The sequence below is a fragment of the Onychomys torridus genome, chromosome 11 (genome assembly GCF_903995425.1).
Source record: "Onychomys torridus chromosome 11, mOncTor1.1, whole genome shotgun sequence".
NCBI classification, from domain to species: domain Eukaryota; kingdom Metazoa; phylum Chordata; class Mammalia; order Rodentia; family Cricetidae; genus Onychomys; species Onychomys torridus.
In genome coordinates, this window is record NC_050453.1 from 89,160,696 (window position 1) to 89,180,388 (window position 19,693).

The 19,693-nt window shown below is 40.3% G+C and overlaps 1 protein-coding gene across 1 annotated transcript in view; it reads right to left on the reverse strand.

Annotated features, from left to right (window-relative positions):
- Positions 1–891: 891 nt before the first annotated feature.
- Cdh20 (cadherin 20) overlaps positions 892–19,693 on the reverse strand; it is a 248,938-nt gene continuing 230,136 nt past the window's right edge. Inside the window, exons 10-12 of the mRNA XM_036202240.1 lie at positions 17,199–17,316; positions 9,041–9,292; positions 892–2,462 (exon numbers count right to left, since the gene is read on the reverse strand). Of these exons, the coding sequence (XP_036058133.1) occupies positions 1,957–2,462; positions 9,041–9,292; positions 17,199–17,316 (876 nt within the window). The 3' untranslated portion in view covers positions 892–1,956. The remainder of the gene's footprint in view (positions 2,463–9,040; positions 9,293–17,198; positions 17,317–19,693) is intronic.

Genomic DNA, 19,693 nt, shown 5'->3' on the forward strand with positions numbered 1-19,693 from the left:
GAGCAGTATATCAGATATTCTCAAAATGTGGTCCCTGTACCAGCTGCACCAGTACTACCTGGTAACTTGTTACAATGGCAAATAGCTTCACATGTACTGCATCAGAAATTCTGTGGGTGAGATAGTTCAATGAGTCCTGCATTTGATCTGATACATGGTAAAATCTGACAGCCACTGCTATAATCCAGATTATCAGAAGACTGTTTTGTTTTGTTCACAATTTTCCTGATAACTGTGTAGCAATTCTTCAGTAAAATTATGTCAAAGAAAGGGATCTTTTTCAACTATGTTAACTAAACACTTGTTAAACTGATGTATATAAAGGATACAGTTAGATATATATCATATACTACTTATTTTAACCTTTATAGGGAAAAAAGATGAATAAAATATGCCCCCTCTGATATTTTACCCTATGTGAGCTCTTCTATAGTGAATAAACTGATTTGTATTAGATTTGGCAGTGAAATAAAATTGAAAATAATACAATATCTTACTTCTGCTGTTATATGACTTCTCACAAAATTAAAAATACAAGCAAAATTCATGATTGTGCCATTAATATTAAATAGTCTTTTGGCCTTTTTCAGATATAATAATGAAGTTGTCATTAAAACATTAACTATTTGGGGGTTGGGGATTTAGCTCAGTGGTAGAGCGCTTGCCTAGCAAGTGCAAGGTCCTGGGTTCTCTGAGAAAACAAAAACAAAAACAAAACAAAAAAACCCTGAAAACATTAACTATTTGAACCATATCATTAATCTAGTCAGCAATCAAAGCAGAATGTACAACCTCATGCTTCTCTGACACTGCTTCTGTGTTATGAATCAGTCCCAATCCAGGTAACCTGACGGGAAACCAGGATCATAGATCTCAACAATGAAACAAACATGAAGTTCACCTTTCCTTCTATTTAGCTTTTATTAAAAGAAGTGCTAAGGTACTGAGATGTAGTACATCATATTTATTAACAAAATTATTAACAAATATACAAAACTTTTACATGTGATTCTCTTACATCCATTTCTTTCCTATAATACTGGTTTTGTTCAAGTAGGTTATCTACAGTATGTAAACATCCCTTGGATTGACCTTACACAGATTAGGAAAGCCTTCTAACCCATGCTTTCATCAGATACTTCCTTTTATTTGGCTTTCATTTGTTGCATCTAATCTCCACATTTGGCACATGGAAGAGACATCTACGGTGCAAAAGAGGCAGCTTTTCCGGTTTCATTCTGACTTCTGCAGGGGCATAAAGAGCTGAGAGGAGAACAGTGCGCTCTGACTCACTGACACTGGAGTAATGCCAACTCTTAGTTCAGCTGTGAACTGGAGCACAAGTCAATGTCTCTTCCTTCCCCTACCCTTCCCACCCATCCCCCATGCAAGGCCCAGTCTTAACCTTGTCTCGAAAGGGTTAAATGAAATACTATCCATCTTAGAACAAGTAGGATAATTTCATTGAGGAATAATTTTTCAGTGGTGTGTGTGTGTGTGTTGATTTCACAATCCGGAAAAACAATCTGAAATGGAGAAAAAGGATAAAACAGATTCTAGAGTAGGACTTCAACTGCAATCTCTGTACTTTTCGTGGTGGCAAAACGTCAAAGGCCTTGGTGAATATGTTAAAAAAAAAACAAACAAAAACAAAACAACAACAACAACAAAAAACCCACCAAGCTTTGTTTATAATACTTCAAGCCTTTGAATACAGTGTCAGGAAAACAAAATGCTGAAAAAGGTAACTGGAGATTCTACCCTCTTCTTCCTGGGTTTCCTTCTGATTATTTAACTTAGTCTAACCAAGTAAAGCTGATCCGGAGAGAGCTCTGCTAGGTCCGCTCACTCCCATCCTCACCGACCAGCACAATATTGCTCCTGGGGTGGCCACACCTCGTGCACGAGAAGCAGCCTCTGAGAACGTCTGCATTTGGATGCGCGTTGGCCTCTCCGTCACCACACGGGCGCAGGCCCCTCCGACGCCCCGTAGAGTTCCGCGAGTTTCCGGAAGCGAGGCCCCCAGTCTGTGAGGAAGTCGAAACTCTGCTCCGAATCCGAGGTGGCGGACTGCAGGGAGCTGAGCGAGCCCGCCACAGAGCCGTCCCCCTCGAACATGTAGGTCTGCAGGGAGTCGAAGGGCGGGGCCCACAGGTCCATGTCGGCCTCGTAGAGCTTGGCCAGCACGTAGCTGTGCACCGTGCTGCTGACCGCGCACGTCTGAGGCACGTAGCGGGAGAGGCTCTCGATCTCGGGGAGCATGTCCTGCCGTGTCTTGGGGGCCGCGCCCGCCTGCGCCTCGCGCGGGTTCCACATGGCCGCGATGTCGAAGGCCTCCGTGTCCTCCTCGCCGCCCCCCTCGTCGTCGTAGCGCACAATGTTCTCGTGGATGTTCTCGTCATCGGCGATGATGTAGGGCTGTTTCCGGTGCCGCCTCATGGACAGGATGAGCAGCACCAGCACTGCCCGGAACACAAAGAAAGGCACGTGTCAGGCCCCAGGAACGCTTTATTAATCGGGGACAGGAAGGGTTCAGAGTGGCAGCCAGGTCAGTTTTGAGTGTCTCAAACCTCAGGGAGTTAACTAGTTCCGGTCTGCCTGATCCCCACTTTTGCCTCATTACTTTACAAGCTTATTGGCAAATGAGGCTTTATATTTCCTCAGTCAGAAATTAAGCATTGTGGGAAGAGGTTTATCAGATTACAAACCTATCTGAGGAGCTTTGGACACTTGATAGTTTCTGGAGTTTTCTTCAGGAGTTTGGCTCCTAATAGTTTAACCACACCCGAGTATGTGGACGGCACAAATTGGAGTGGTTGGATATTTATTTTTTAAAGGACACAGAGTTTGGAGTGATGCGAGAATGGGTAGATCTAGGAGTATTTTAGGAGTGAATATGATGGGGATACAGTATATGAAATTCTTAAAAAATTAATAAAAAATACTTTTAAAAACATAAACGACGAAGTCCTATAACCTCAGATTTCTCAACAAGACCTTTAATTAGAGGGGTATTTGTGACTTTCTAGAGCCAGTGGTTTTCAGGGAAAAGAAGGAATGGGCAGTGATGTTTTCTATAGTTCAGTATGTTACCAAAGACATACCACATTGTTAGATGTGCTCTTGGAGGTTTGGATAAAAGTTTATCCCGACAAATGCATTTTCCCTAGGTGTGTTCATTGGGGTTTAAAGGAGAGATAGAGATAATCCCATTGAACTGTTTATCTTTGTAACTGAAAACATTTTCCAGGAAGTGTGTTGAGGTTTCAGCTATAGAACTGCTATTGATTTTTTTCCCGGTGTGCTTTGTTACAGCTGGTGACAGTTCGACAACACTGCAAAATGAACCTCAGTTTATTACAGGGTGGTGGCAATGGTGGTGTAATGTCATCTGTGGACTAAGAGATTACTAAGAAAGCTCATAACAACAGATTTAAAGGTTTTGATGAGTACAAATTGCAAATAATGATGTTAATACCTTATTTTTGTGAATGTACTTAATTGGTGACAAAATTCATACACATAAAATGCTGACATACTCTTGAATATTTTCTCTATGTGTAAAAATATGAGGCTTGATCAAGAACTGCAGGCTTTCAGGAAAAGAGAATAATAGCATTCTAAGGAATTGGGTGGGAGGAGTGAACTTAGTGGGAAAAACTGGAGCATGGTTTCAATTTAAGACAGCATAGAAAAAACGGGTTTCTAAGTGAACGTTCATATTTGTGAGATACAGCAAACATTTATATATATATATATATATATATATATATATATATATATATATATTTAATATATATATATTTTGAGCTGAGGATCAAACCCAGGGCCTTGCGCTGGCTAGGCAAGCACTCTACCACTGAGCTAAATCCCCAACCCATTTAAACATGTATTTTTAAAGGCTTTGCTAAGCAACAAGGAAACAACATTGATTTTTACAATTTTAATATGAGCTCGTTCTTATGAAGTAGCAGTGTTAATGAGATTAACATTAATACACACCAATATAGGCTGTCTTTGGGTCATAACTGTTGCTTTATTAAGTACAGAGGCAAGGCTACTGAGTTCTGCTTGAAATATTGGGAAGGAGGTCACTAGTATCATATGGTAATGGTAGTGACAGGTATTTTAAAAGATCCTAGGAAAGAAAATGGAAAAAAAAGTTTTAAAGTGGCCAGGTGTGTGTGTGTGTGTGTATGTTGTGTATATGTGTATGTGGTTTTAGTTACTAGGTTATCTGGGCCTGGAGGAGGAGTGCATAGCATAGGAGTTTGGGAGTTTGAGGCCAGTATGGGTAATGCATCAAGACACCATCAACCATCCCAGCTCTACAGACCTAATCAGAAGAGATAGGGAATGACACTGTATATCTGTCAAAGGAAAAAAAATCTACCAGGAAGACTTTGCAATTTGTAACATCTATGTACCAAACATAGGGGCACCCAAGTTTATAAAAGAAACACTACTACAGCTTAAATCACATATTGACCCAAGACTGATAGTGGCAGACTTCATTACCTCACTCTTGCCAATAGACAGGTCTATCAGACAAAAGCAGACATGCTGGGGCTAAATGATGTCATAAACCAAATGGATCTAATATATTTACAGAAGAATATTATAGAAGAATATACATTCTCAGCATCTTAATGAACTCTTTTTAACATTGACACAACTTTGATACTCTGACACAAAGCAAGTCTCAACAGATATAAAAGAAAAATTGAAATAGCATCCTGTCTTACCAACATGGATTAAAACTGGATATAAACAACAACAGAAAGTTTACAAATTCATGGAAACTGAACAATCACTACTGAATAAAAAAATGTGTCAAGACAGAAATCAAGAAAGAAATGAAAGACTTTCTATAATTGAATGAAAATAAATACACAACATTCCCAAACTTATGGGACACAATGAAGGCAGTTGTAAGAGGGAAGTTCATAGTACTAAGTGCCTACATAAAACAAACAAAATAATGGAGAGCTCTCATAGTAGTGACTTAACACATCTGAGAGTTCTGAAATGAAAAATAAAACTACATCCCAAAAGAGTAGAGGTGAAGAAATAATCCAACTCAGGGCTGATATATATATAATATATATCTATCTATCAATGAAACAGAGTTGGTTCTTTGAGAAGATAGAGAAATCCTGTCTCAAAAAACCAGAGAGAGAGAGAAAGAGAGAGAGAAGATTGACCAAGCCTTATGCAAACTAACAAAAGGACTCAGAAAAGATCTAAATTAACAAAATTAGAGATAAAATGGGGAACATAACAATAGATGCTAAGGAAATCCAGAGAATCATTAGGATATGCCTCAAAAACATGTACTCCAACAAATTGGAAAATCTAAAAGAAATGGATAATTTTCTCAATAGATACCACTTACCAAAGCTAAATTGATATCAGATAAGCAATTTATTTATTTATGTATTTATGTATTTATTTATTTATTTTGAGCTGAGGATCAAACCCAGGGCCTTGTGCTTGCTAGGCAAGCGCTCTACCACTGAGCTAAATCCCCAACTCCAGATAAGCAATTTAAACATTCCTACAATCCTTAGTGAAATAAAAGCAGTAATTAAAAGCCTCCAGGAAAAAAAAAAGTCTAAGACCAGATGGTTTTAGTGTAGAATTCTACCAGACTTTCAAAAAAGAGCTAAGACCAATACTTCTCAAATTATTGCACAAAATGGACACAGAAGAAGCATTGCCCAATTTGTTTTACAAAGCCACAGTTACCCTGATACTCAAACCACTTGAAGACCAAAGAAAGAGAATTACAGACCAATTTAACTTTTGAACACAAATGCAAAATTTTTCAATAAAATGCTTGCAAACTGAATCAAAGAACACATCATAAATGTCATCTACTGTGATCAAGTGGGCATATCAGAGATGCAGGGATAGTTCATTATACATAAATTAATGCAATCTACTATATAAAAAAATTGAAAGATGAAACTACAGGATTATCTCATTAGATCAGAAAAGGCCCGTGACAAAATCCAACTTCATGATAAGAAGTCCTGGAAAGGTTAGAAATATAAGGGAGATATTTCAACATAATGAAGGCAGTTTATAGCTATCCCATAGACCACATGCAAATAAATGGAGAGAAACTCAAAGAAATTCCACTAAAATAAGAAACACAACAAGGTTATCTACTCTCTCCATACCTATTGAATATAGTACTTGAAGTCTTACATCCATTCCATGAGAAGATACTCCTGACACTGATTGGTTGAACAAGAACCCACGACTAGGGACCTAGGGTAAAAACCAATACTACAATTGTAGTAGTAAAAGAATGTAACAGTAAAATGACTCCGAATGACATAGATCAGTTCTTTGCTCAGCTATCATCAGAGAACCTTCATCTTACAGCAGATGGGAACAAATACAAGACCCACAGCTGGACATTACAGAGAGAGGGGGAGAGAGAGAGAGAGACAGAGAGACAGACAGAGAGACAGAGACCTTGGGACACTCATTTCTGAATGGGTTGTCTTCCTCAAATTCCTCCCCTCAGGACTGAGGGAACTCTTGAGGAAGAGGAGGCAGGGTAAGAGCTAGAGGGAATGGAGGACAACAGGAGAACAAGGCCTTCTGAATCAGCATGATCAAAGTTGATATGAACTCATAGAGACAGAAGCAGCATGCACAGGGCCTGCACTGGTCCTGTCCTAGAGCTGAAAGAAGTGGACACATGCCTCCCGCAGTCTCTAACCCAGAAGCTACCTGAAATTGATAACCACTTACAAAGGAAAATTTAGTTTCCTCCAAAGGAATCTCACCAGGTTAAAAAAAAAAAAAAAAAAAAAAAAAAAAAAAAAGTACTCTCATGGTAGGCTGCATGACCAGCAGGATATGGCCAACATTTAATTAATTTAATTTATACTTATTTTATTTCTATTTTTATATTCCTCCTCCCCCACAGGTCATTTGCATTTAAATAATGGCTTCCATTTTGTGTATTTATGGGTTTCCTGAGTGTAGGAATGAATGTGTCTCTGCATTTGTATGTTTCTCTTTGTTTCTGCCTTTTCTTGGGCTGTTTTCCTTGTGCTTGTCTTTTTTTATTCCAAAGTGTTTGCTTTTGTTTTTATCTTACTACATTTTATTTTACTATTATCTTCCTGGAACCTCTTTTCTAATGTGAGACAGGAAGGGGTGGATCTGGATGGGAGAGAAATGGGAAGGAACTGGGAGGAGTAGAGGGAGGGGAAACCATAATCAGAATATATTATACAAGGAAAAAACTATATTGAATAAAACAAAAAACAAAACTCATCAAAGTCTCTGAGTACATGTTGGGGAGATTTCTGATAAGTCTGCAGAATTAGGCAGGTGTAGAACTAGTCAGTTCCTGAAGAATTAGATTGATACTTGCTTTTTTTTTTTTTTTTACATAAAATCTGTTACAAATAATGAGCATTAAATTATGCCTTAAAATGAAATTTTGGGAAAAACAGGTCTACTATGGTGAAGAATGTTTATGTTCTGAGAGAAGAATATCAGTTCTGGAAAGGCAGATTCTGTATGTTCTGTAGGTGTGGTATACACGGCCATAAGGTTTTCTAGGAACTGCATACATGACCAATGCATGAAAAAAGCCCGCCTCTCAAAGCAAATATTGTCCAAATGAACATGTTTAATTGTGTGTGTGTGTGTGTGTGTGTGTGTGTGTGTACACACAAATGGAGTTGTGTGAATTGTGTTTAACCTGGGTTGCTCTTCTAGAAGTAAACAAGCGTGAAATGAGTGGGATTTTATGACACTCACGTTTACCTTGGCTTCTGGAAACATCTGACTCTGTTCAGTGTAAAAGATGGGTCCTAGTTTACAAACTAAATTATCTCTTGCACAGCACTCTGGGCCAGTCCTTCATTACAGATGGTTCTTTGTGGGTCAGGATGAACTTACAGTATTTTTCAAAGACAGAAGCAAGGCCAGCCACCCTGGAAATTTCTCCTAGGAGCAGGTTACTTAAAAGGAGGAAAAAAAAAAAAAAAGCCACATTTCTTGTTCTGCACTCAAGGTCTCCCAGTGCCACCTTATGGGCACTTCAGGAATTACAGGCAGGTTTTACTTGTGGGTACTGCCAAAGGCCAGGAGCCATAACAATTGTCTCTGGAGGATTATTTATGTTCCTTTCTCATGATTTAAGATGGACCACCCAAAATACAAACAAAGCCTACGTTATATTTTAAAATGTACTTTGTGAAGCCTGTTCCACAACCCTATGTAGAAAGTCAGTGCAATGTTGACTGACATTTTCTACAGTGAATTTCTTTCTTTGGTATGACTCAGTGTCTTGGTGTTTAGGTAAACTAGAGATCAAAATATACATGCTTGCTTGCAAGTCTATTTTAATTGAAATTCCTAGTGCATTATTTTTTTTCCTTGTGAAAACACACTAGGAATTTAACACTTAACTACTGTAGCATATGTGTGTGAACATCCAGGAGAAGAGTGCCACCGAGGAAGGGGGACCAGTGCATGGCCTGCCTTCTTGTCAGGCCTGGCTTTGCTTTGGACATTTGGCTTTGGGCCTTTTGTTCAATCTCCATGATTTAGCTGCTACTTATTAGAAATGGATCTGTAGATGTGACTATTATATCCTCTCCCATGTAATTTTGGTTCTAGCATGTCAATATGAATTTATGTCACCTGAAGTAAACTATGAAGGCCAGGGTGTTTCTGTCTCATAAATCCCAGCGCCTAGTATGGTGTACAGACCTACAATAGATCTTTGATCAATCCATCTGCTCTAGTCTTGCCAAAGAGGCCTCGAGGGAAGGGACTATCGTCAACTTCTGTACTTTTCTCCAAGCTTCACTCTACCAGCTTTGGAAGTAAGCTTGGGAGAAGACCAATTCTGAGTAGCTGTGATAGGGGGTCAACCGACTCATGTCTAAAAGCATATGGACTCCCACCCCCTCTCCCCACACTAGCACGCGTGCACACACGCACACACACACACACACACACACACACACACACACACACACACACAGAGCCACCAACTTACCTAAGAGGACGAAGATGCAGGCCAGGATGGCGATGAGAGCACCCCGGCTCAAACTGACTGGGAGCATGTAGGCCTCTGGGCTGCAGGACATGACTTGGCCATCATCATTGCAGCTGCACACTTGGATGGTAAGTGTGCCGGTACTGCTGAGTACTGGCTGTCCACTGTCTGCTATAAGGATGGGCAGGTAGAAGACGCTCTGCTCCTGCTGCCGAAAGCCAGATCTCCTGGTTAGAATCCGAGCGGTATTATCTGAAGGAGTAAGGCATTAGGGAATTAAAAATGAGAAAAAGAAAAATGCAAGTGGAGAAGGAAATGGAAGCTCCAACCATTGAATTAATTTCTTGAATTGAAGTAAACAGAGGCCGGGACAAGGCAGAGGAAGGAGAGAGGTTAGAAGGTGTGTCAGCCGCAGCCATGGTGCATTGGCTTGGCTCAGCACCTACATTCGGAAATCAGGATTTTCTCTTGCTTTCAGGCAAAACCCTGAGGCCTGGAGAGAAGCCCTTTTGTAAGAGTCTGTCTTACCCTTTGTGACATAAAGTGCCAAGGGCGAACTGTCAGGCTTCAGATCTAACAAAAGTGTCCGTGGGAAAGCTTGACAGAAGTGAACAGTCCTTGGTGATTTGTGGTCCCTGTTTGTTCCTGCTCAGAAGCTTGCCAAGACCCTGTGCTACTCTTTGCCTCCAGGAAAGGAAAACTGAGGAGCCCATGTGGCTCTATAAGATTTGCTATTCTGGCTGGAATTCATATCTTTTGATATTTTCTTTTATGCCTCTCAATTAGCATCACCAACTTCCTGAAGAACCTGCTCATTTTCACAAGCTCATTTGAACTCCTGGAACTCCTGGTCATAGAACACACCCACACCTTGTGACTTCTCCTGCCCTGTGGGTTGAGTCTAGACTGCTGTGGAATATTATTTTAAGGCATGTTACTTTTGTTTATGTTGCATTTGTTTAGCTCTGTGAAGCTGTGTTACTTTGCCTGTCTAAAACACCTCATGGTCTAATAAAGAGCTGAGTGGCCAATAGCAAGGCAGGAGAAAGGAAAGGTGGGGCTGGCAGGTGGAAAAAATTAAAAGAGGAGAGATCTGGGAGGAAGAGCCAACAAGAGAACAAGGAGAGGAGGATGCTAGGAGCCAGTCACCAGTCAGCCCTGAAGTAAGGGTGAAAGTAAGACATACAGAAGTAAGAAAAGGAAAATGTCCAGAGACAAAAGGTTGATGGGATAATTTAAGTTAAGAAAAGCTGGCAAGAAACAAGCCAACCTAAGGCCAGGCATGTATAATTAAAAATAAGCCTCCATATGTGATTTATTTGGGCTTCTGCCCCCCCCCCCCCCGCCAGAAGAGCCAAAAAGAGTAAAAAGTAAAAAAAACAAAAACAAAAACAAAAAACCAACAACACCAGTTAATATGAAATCAGTGAGTTATATTCTTTTAATTTTATTTTATGTGTATGGATTTTTTTTTTTTTTTTGCTTGTATGCTTGTCTGTATACCACTTACAGAGATCAGAAAAGGGTATGGAATCCTCAGGAAGCAGAGTTATAGATGGTTGTGGGCTATCATGTGCATCACCTGGAGGAGCAGCAAGGGCTCTCTTAACTGCTGAATCATCTTTTCAGTCCTGGTGAAAATTATTAGTTACTTTTCCTACCATTAAAAAAATAAGAATTTAGTATTTTTCTCTCTATTTAAGAAATAATAATTTTAATTAGGAGATAATTTTGTGCCTTTATGAGGTACAATGTGATTTTTTTTTCATTGTGTAATAGTCAACCCACGACCTTTTGTATGTGGAGTGTTGATGTGTGTAAGTTTGTGTGCACATGTATGTTCACATGTGTGAGGAAGCCAGAGGTTGATGTGGGGTGCTTTCCTTTCTCTCCACTTTACTTTTGAGACAGAGTCACTCATTGAACTTGGACCTCTCTAGTTGGATAGACTGATTAGTGAGCTCTGGAGATCCACCTGTTTCCAACTACCCATGTTAGGCCTTGAGACATGTACTGACACACCTGGCCTTTCCAGGTGTGCTAGGCAGCTGAATTCAGGTCTTCATGTGTGTGAGTAAGCCATTTACTGACAAAGCCATCTATCTCCCTGGCCTCCTGTCCATCATCTTAGATGTTTCTCATTTGTTTGTAATTAGAGTACTAGAAAATCATCTCCTGTAGCTATGTGAGCGTCACAGCATTGCTGACTAAATACTTATATGTAACAGAATATAATCCTTCCTAAGTTAAATGGATAAATACCTTTCTCGAGCTCTTTGTGTGAACAGGTATATTGATGTTGATATTTGCCAAATACTATATAGTTCTAGATTTAAGAATTTTTAAATTTATATTTTTAAGTTACCTGAATGGCTTTGCGCAAATATGTTTTTTTTCAATGTTGTGAGCGTTTCAGCAGAAGAATAGTTTGAGAAATGTGGTAGGATGTCTAAGAAGTAGCTCATAAAGCTAAAACCAAGCAGGCTATGGTGGCACATGCCTGTAACCCTGGAGCTGGGGCAAGGGGCTAAGGCCAGCCAGGGCTATATAGTGAGATTCTGCCAAACAAACAACCACAAAACACTCAAAACAACAGAAAGTTAATACCATTAACAGAAAATTTTCTGGGTATCTTTCATATGGACGAGAATTTCACAAAATTTCTAAAAGCTTAAAGCAAACAAGGTGGCTACTGAGCACCAATATTTCTGGTTCTGGTTCTCCTTCTTTTCTCTTTTTTTCTTTTCTCTTTTCCTTTCTTTTCTTTTCTTTTCCCTTCCCTTTTCTTTTCTTTTCTTTTCCCTTCCCTTCCCTTCCCTTCCCTTCCCTTCCCTTCCCTTCCCTTCCCTTCCCTTCCCTTCCCTTCCTTTCCCTTCCCTTCCCTTCCCTTCTTTTGTTTTGAGACAGGGTTTCTCTGTGTAGCCCTGGCTGTCCTAGCACTCTCTCTGTAGACCAGGCTGGCCTCCCGAGTGCTTGGGATCAAAGGTGTGTGCCACCACCACCCACACTCTTTCCCTTCTTGAATTAATAAAGGACTCTTCTTTCCTACTCTTTTTAAGTTGGGCATAGCAGAATAATTTGCCTTAATTGACAGAAAATTAGCAGATAAGAACTGGTGTCAGACTCTCCCTCTTCTCTTGCCTTAAAACCGTAATTGAAAGAACACATGATTTACACAGCCTGGGATTACAGCTGTTATGAGCTGAACAACTTTTAGGTGCAACTCAAACATTACTAATACATTGTCCCTTAATTTATGTTAACTTGTCTCTCTGTTTTTTAATGGTACCAGCAAGTTTTGTTTTTGTTTTTGGATCCAAGTACCAGTCTTTGTACTTTGTACATGTCGTGTCTCATTTAATCTTGATGACAATTTGTTGTGTTACTGAATGATTCCACCCCTTTACAGTGTAAGAATTAAAGCTTAAGGTAATTACACTTTCTTCATAGTCACTAACATAGATAGTAGCAAAGGTGGTATTTGACTCCAAATCATGTATTCCTTCCATGGTGACATACAATAGCTTATTTGGTTTCATAGCTTTAGTGGTGTGTTAGCTGGTGTTATGTCTGCTTAAACAAGCTAGAGTTATTTTACGAGAGGGAACTTTAATTGAGAAAATGCTCCCACTAGATTGGCCTGTGGTGTATTTTCTTGATTGATCATTGATGTGGGAGGGCCCAGCTCACTGTGAGTGGTGTCACCCCTGACATGGTGACTATGGGTGCTGTAAGAAGGCAGGCTCAGGAAGCCATGGAGAGCAAGCCAGTAAGTAATTAGTGTTCCTCCATGATCTCTTTCAGTTCGTGTTTCTAGGGTCCTACTTTGAGTGCCTGCCCTAATTCCCTCAGTGATGAAGTGACCTGAGAGCTGTAGATGAAATAAAGTCTTTCCTCACCAAGTTGGTTTTGGTTATGGCGTTTGATCACACCTAAGACGGTCAGTTTTGTTCAGGGAATTGTTATTGTTTCTTGCTTTGACACAGGTTTACTTTCACCTTATTTTCTTCTCAGTGTGAAATGACAGCAATCAGTTATTAGTCTGAGCATTGTATTCATCTGCCCACTTACCATATAACCCATCCTCTGCTTCCCCCACTGGACTTAATAACTAAGTACTGTTAATTATCCTTTGTAATTTTAACTTGTTTTTAAAAAATCAAGTTTTCTCTAAGCAAAACTTGTTTTTCATTTTTAGTTTGCTTAAATTTAGCCTAGATTATAAGGGCTTTAAGAAAGGCTGCCATAGAGCTGAAACAACAATAACACAGCAGAAAACCTACCCAGAACTTTGGATCAAATGCTGAGTCTGGAATGTTTTTGTTGAAAGTGATAATCAGGGCTTTAATAACTTTTTTTTGTAAAGAATATTAGTTTCTAAGATAACAGAAAGCTCTGGTGTGTGTGTGTGTCCATGTGCATGAGCTAAAACAAAAAGTTATAGCAACAATTTCTAGTACCAGTATGTCTTTTATGCAGTGTTGGGACTGAACCAAGGCCTTTTTGTGAGATAAGTGCTCTACCACCAAACTACATCCCAGTTCTTCTTCCCACTCTTAATGCTTGCTTACTTTCTGATCATGTGTCATTTGCATCTGTTAATGGGACTATCAGAATCATACTTTATTGGTCATTATAAATGCCACATAAAACAAAGATGAGAAAATGATTTCAACTTTAAACTATTGTATACATATAATCCTTTTCATGTTTTGAGATTAAAAACAAAAAGGCTGGGCATGATGTAATCCCAGCCCTTGGGAGTCAGAGGCAGCAGGACCACTGAGGCCAGTGAAGGTCTGTGTAGCAAATTCCAAGCTAGTGAGGTTACATAGTGACACTTGGTCTCTAAAATCCAAACCCAAATAAAAAGATAAAGAAGAGAAAGAGTGGGGATATTGCTTAGTGGTAGAGAGCTTGCCTAGCATGTGCAAGGCCCTGAGTTTGATCCATAGTCCTCCCCCAACCCTTGCTAAGTAGACTTTACTTTTATTTGTAAAAGTATTTACATTTATTTATTTAAGTATTTATAAGTGATATTTAATATGTAATGTTTTATACAATATATAGTATGTAAACATAAAACAACACATAAAATAGAAACATATTATATAATATAAAAATAATATAGTCATATATATAAGTATTTAAGTATAAATCAAATATTCATTATGTAATATTTAAAAAGTGTTTACTATTTATTATAAAAAGTGGGGACACTGGATGATGGGCACACCGTATTAGAAGTGGGTCTGTTTTTAATCAATCTTAGGAAAAGATACTTATGGGACAAATTGTCATCTGCAGATCAGGAGTTCACACGTTCTGTTGAAGATACATTGGCTTCTATTTTGGGAAACCTTTCAAGAGATGATTCAACCATGGGCAGGTGCCCAAAGTCACCTTTAAGAAACTTGCAGCTTTTTGCTGTATGTTGTTTTGTGTTATCCCGGCAAAATGAGTGACAAGAGTGACACCTAGCTGAAATTTGAAGAAAAAACTTAATGGCCAGCTCTTCTTACCCCAGGGTTTTCTTCACACAGCCAACCCTGAGGAAGATGAAACTGTTTTTTATAGGGAGGATTTTCCTATGAAACAGGTAAATGAATAATTCAAAAGTTTGACTCAATAAAATTCTTGGGACAGAGGGATGGAGAGGGGAGATGGCTGTTGGGCAAACTGCTACATAAGGTGAATACCAGAGTTTATGGAACCATGTAAATGCCAGAAAGGCATAGTGGCCCACTTTTAATCCCTGTGTTCAGGAGGTACACGCAGCATCCCTGGAGCAAGCTGGCTGGCTAGATTAGCAGAATCAACAAGCTCTGAGTTCAAATGAGAGAATCTGCCTGAGCATATAAGGGAAAGAATAATGAAGGAAAAGACCTATGGATCTAGAAAGCTGGCCCAGGGGTAAGAGCTCTTTCAGAAGACTTGAGTTCTGTTTCTAGTACCCACTCCAGCTCCAAAGGATCCAATCCCTTTGTATTTGTACTGGGCACAAGTACTCACATGTATTTTCCTTGTCATTTGACATTTTGAGATGCCAACCTCTGACACATGCATCCCCACATATGCCCATACATGTGAACATAGCACATGCCACACGTAAACATGCAAAAATCTCAGAATATTTAATTGTAAGCATTCCTTCCATAGACATTTTATGGTAATTAAAAGGCTGAAATATACTTCTATTTATGAGGTTGTAGCAGTAATTCAAATCTTAAAAATGTTTGAGAGGAAGACAAAGCATGCCTGATCATGGCATTTTTTTAATTAAGAAAAATTTTTTATTCATTTTACATACCAATCAAAGATCCCCCTCTTCCCTTCCAACCTCCCCTCCCAAGCTACCCTCCCATTCCCTGCTACAAGAAGGTAAGTCCTCCCATGGGGAGGTACATTTAGTAGAGGTAGGTCCAAGCCCCTCCTCCTTCCTCAAGGCTGTACGAGGTGTCCCATCATAGTGGGGTCCAAAAAGCCTGCTCATGTAACAGGGATAGATTCTGATCCTACTGCCAGGGTGCCCCTTAAGTAGATCAAGCTACACAACTGTCTCGCTATGCAGAGGGCCTAGCCCATTCCCATGCAGGCTCCACGGCTGTTGATCTAAATTTCATGAGTTCTCACTAGTTTGGTTTGGTTGTCCCTGTAAGTTTCCCCATCATGATCTTGGTGCCCCTGCTCATAGAATCCCTCTTCTCTCTCTTCGACTGGACTCCTGGAGCTCAGCCTGATGTTTGGCTGTGGATCTCTGTATCTGCTTCCATCAGTTACTGGAGAAAGGCTCTATGGTGACAGTTAGGGTATTCACCAATCTGATTACTGGGGTAAGTCAGTTCAGCACCCTCTCCACTATTGCTAGTAGTCTAACCAGACTACAACCTATAGCTCCAGAGAAGCCAGCTAACTAGGAGGACCCAAAGAGGGATGCATATAGATTGTCCTGGGAAGGGGCAATAAATGAGATCTCCATGAGTAAACTGGGGTGAGGAGTGGGCAATGGAGGGTAGGGGGTGGGGGATGAGAACATAAGGGAATGGGATGGTCGAGCTGAAACAGGGATGGAGTGGGAAAGCAATGAAAGAGATACCATGACAGAGGGAGACATCATGGGGATAGGGAAAAACAGGGTGCTAGGGAAGTTCCTAGGAATCCCCAAGGTTGACATTTTCTTACCCTTTGTTTAGATTGTTACAAAGTCACCTTAAGATGAGGGTGTTGAAAGCCACAGAAGTGAGGACACCCAAGTCAGTTGGCAGCAGAATTAACAAAGGGATGCTTCTGACAATAACTGCTTGGTTTCAATTATTGTGATTTTCCCCAGAGTATATTCAGCTGGAGAATGAAAGTCCCTCTTTTCCCTGTCTGAGTCCCAAGAATGTTCCAAGTCTCTGATCCCCTCTGCCAATGAGTGCTTGTTGGAAAGGTCCTAGAAGTCTAATCCCACCAGAGATGTAACGGAAAGCAAGCAGCTTCTGCAATGGGAACCCCACTTGAGAAGATTTTTCTGAACCTAAAGTTGTTTGAAGCCAGGTGGAATAGTGGCTGACTGTGGCATTAGCACTCTGGAGGCTTAGGTAGCAGGATCATGCATTTGATGCCAGTACAGGTCACTTCACAAGGTGTTGTCTCCATAGAAACAGTGAATTCTGTGAATACTATTGTGTTCTTGTACTTGTACTTTGCTACTTTAGTATCATTGTTGTTATTATTATTAATACCCTTTAACATTACCTCTTTTGTTGTGGGGGCTTTACACTCACCCTCCCTTTTGATCTTTGATTAGAAATGTTACTTCGGGTTCATTTCTTTCTCTAGGGCACTTTATTCCTTAGGCTGTTTCTGTCTGAGTTGGACTAAAGGAAGGAAATCTACCACTGTGCCTTGAATAGTGTCTTTCACAGAACAAGCATCAATAAATATTTGTCAAAGAATATTTCATTTCTGATGGAGAAATGAAGGTTTTAGAGACAGCAGAGGGCACTATTTGTCTTTGATGTTATGAAACAAAACTTTGTAGACTGCAAATTAGCATCAATGTCCTCCTGCTATTAGAGAGCCTGACCACTTGGTACTATGTGCATAGTCTAGTAACTCAAACGCCCAGCCTGAGCAGTAGAAAAGCACAGATAGCCCCAGGTTCACTGCTTACCTTGGTTGTCCCTGACAGTGAAGTTGGGGTTGTTAGCAGCCTCAGGAGCCAAGCTGTAGTAGAAATGCTGACCGTTGTGAGGGTCATCTTGATCAACGGCACTCACTGTCTGGATGAGCTGAAGGAGGACGTGAGTTCAGGGTGAGTTGGATCCAAACAAAAAGGCAAAGTCTAGTGAAAGCCTAAACTTTGGGTACAATAGTAAGTCATTTTCCCAATGAGAAATTGTCCTGAAACTATCTGGAAACCCTCCATGCCATCACACAGTTTAGGATTAGTTAAGCATGTTCTTGATCTTGCATATGTTATTAGGTAAAGAATAAGTGTGGTCTAAATGTTTCAGATGCATTGTGTTCTCACAGCTTGGCCAGTAACTTTAAAGTGTTTTAAAGAGAAGTGAAAGAACCATGGAGTGTCACAAGACCCTATGTGTCCCCGTTTCCTCCTCTCACTCAGTCTGTATCCCATCATTAAGTATTTTGTGACTAAATATCCACCTCTGAGAAGCATCTGTTTAAAAATAACCACTACCTAGAAGGCAAGTAAAGAGGGCAGTGTTAAGCTTTGACTGTGGATGGGAGGGGCATGGGCCACAGGACAGCCATGTTTTGTTGGCAGGAAGGGAGTTAGAGAAGGTGTAGAGCAGAAGCTCACCATGGTGGGAAGCAGACTAGAGTCAGAGGTATGAGGGTGCAGCTCAGTTGGGAAAAATAAAACAAAAACCAAGTTCTCTTTCCCACAATGTTCTTCGAAGGAATACCTTTCATGAAGGCTGTGGGAACTCATGGGGAGGCCACTAAAGAAAGCAGGATGGATAGACAGTTGGGATATTAGTTGGTGGGCTGTGGTTGTTGGGGGGGGGGGGGGTGGTATGGACAGAGTTTTCATGAGCTGGTTTCCATTGCTGTCCACTATAACACCCTGTAGCCCTGTAGTGTTGGGTCTGACTGTGGGATTGGCGGGTAAGAGAGATTTGTCCTGACTGTGGGCCAGGCAGAAAAACTCTAGCTACACTGTAGCACTGATGGTTTCTATTCAACCTGGGCCTGGCCCTGTAAACCTTCCATTTCTGCTGGAAAGGCTGTCTTTCTTCCAGGACAGAAATGACTCTGTCAAAAATCAGCTTGAGGGCCCAGAGTTTTACATCATGCTGAAGATTAGGGCACTGCCCAGCATGGGATTTCTGCACACTGTTTGGTTCCTCCAAGGACTTGTTTCCCACTTCTCACCAGTCTCTTCAGGGACCACCACAGCTAACTTACCTGTGGTTATCATATCCTTTCAGGGTCACCTACAACCAATGATGAACTGACACAGGGGAGTAGAAAGGCTTCATTGTCCCCCTTAAACTAGGGAAAACTCTTATTCTAGAAGTCTGTAAGGATGTTAATGGGTCTTTATTGCAGCTGGACTTTTTAATTTTTCAGTTTGTTTAGTCCCTCTGGCTTTCCTTTTTATAGGTCCCCAAAACATCATGTATCAGAACTCTACCTCAGGGTAAGCCTCCTGGAATGCCTGACTATTGAATCTAAAAGCAGATGGAATGGAGTAGTAGTAAAGCCAAGGGTCAGGAGAGCAGTGGAATAGTCACATACAGTTCAGCCTCAGTCAGTGCTGCTCGAAACTGAGGGCACCATCTACCTGATCCCCATGGAGAAGCAAATCCTGTATTTTTTTCTTTTTTTTTCATTTTGATTGTCAAGTGTAAAGAGATAAAAAGTTTCTTAGGGAATGTTTTGAATAGATAATGTAGTGGGAAAACTTTTAAGGCAGATATTAAAACTCTGTGTATATTGGGTGAGATGGGACTTTGAAGGGTAGGTAGACAGGGTGGCAGGATTCATGGTGGGAGCACCTTGGATTTTCCTGACAGTCATTAGCCCCACTTGTCTAATATTTTCTCAGCACTTTCAGTTCTTTCCTCTCTAATCAGCAGGCATACATTTCACTTTTGTATGGCTTTTATCCACTGTAAGAGAAGAGCACTCACATATACTTGGCAGAGGTGAGTATGACCAGTATTGGGCAAGTGTAGGAAGACCTGATGGTTCATATTGCAACACCTTAGCTGTGTGTTTCTGAAAACCTTCAAAACCAGAGCCCATATCCTAGGCTAGGGTTATCCATATCTTGGGCTGAAGGTGACAAATGGAGCCGGCTTGTGACCCTGTCCCCTAACTCCAAGTAACAGATAAATTGCACTATAGAGACTTGAACAAAGGACCATTAGAGATGGCCTTAGAAGTGGAGGACACATGTGGCTCCAAAAGCAGGAGAGATGGGTAAGATGTTAGTCTCCTGTCATAGTGAAGCTTCTTTTCCAGAGCATTTGAGAAAAAGTGCTCCATTCAATAAAAAGGGGACTTCCTTTATTGTACTATTTAGTATCCTCTAAATTCATGACTAAATTTAGCCTTATTTGTCATGGCATAAAATATATACTGATATTAAATCATATTTCATAGTAAAACAAAAATTATATTATGTATAATAAT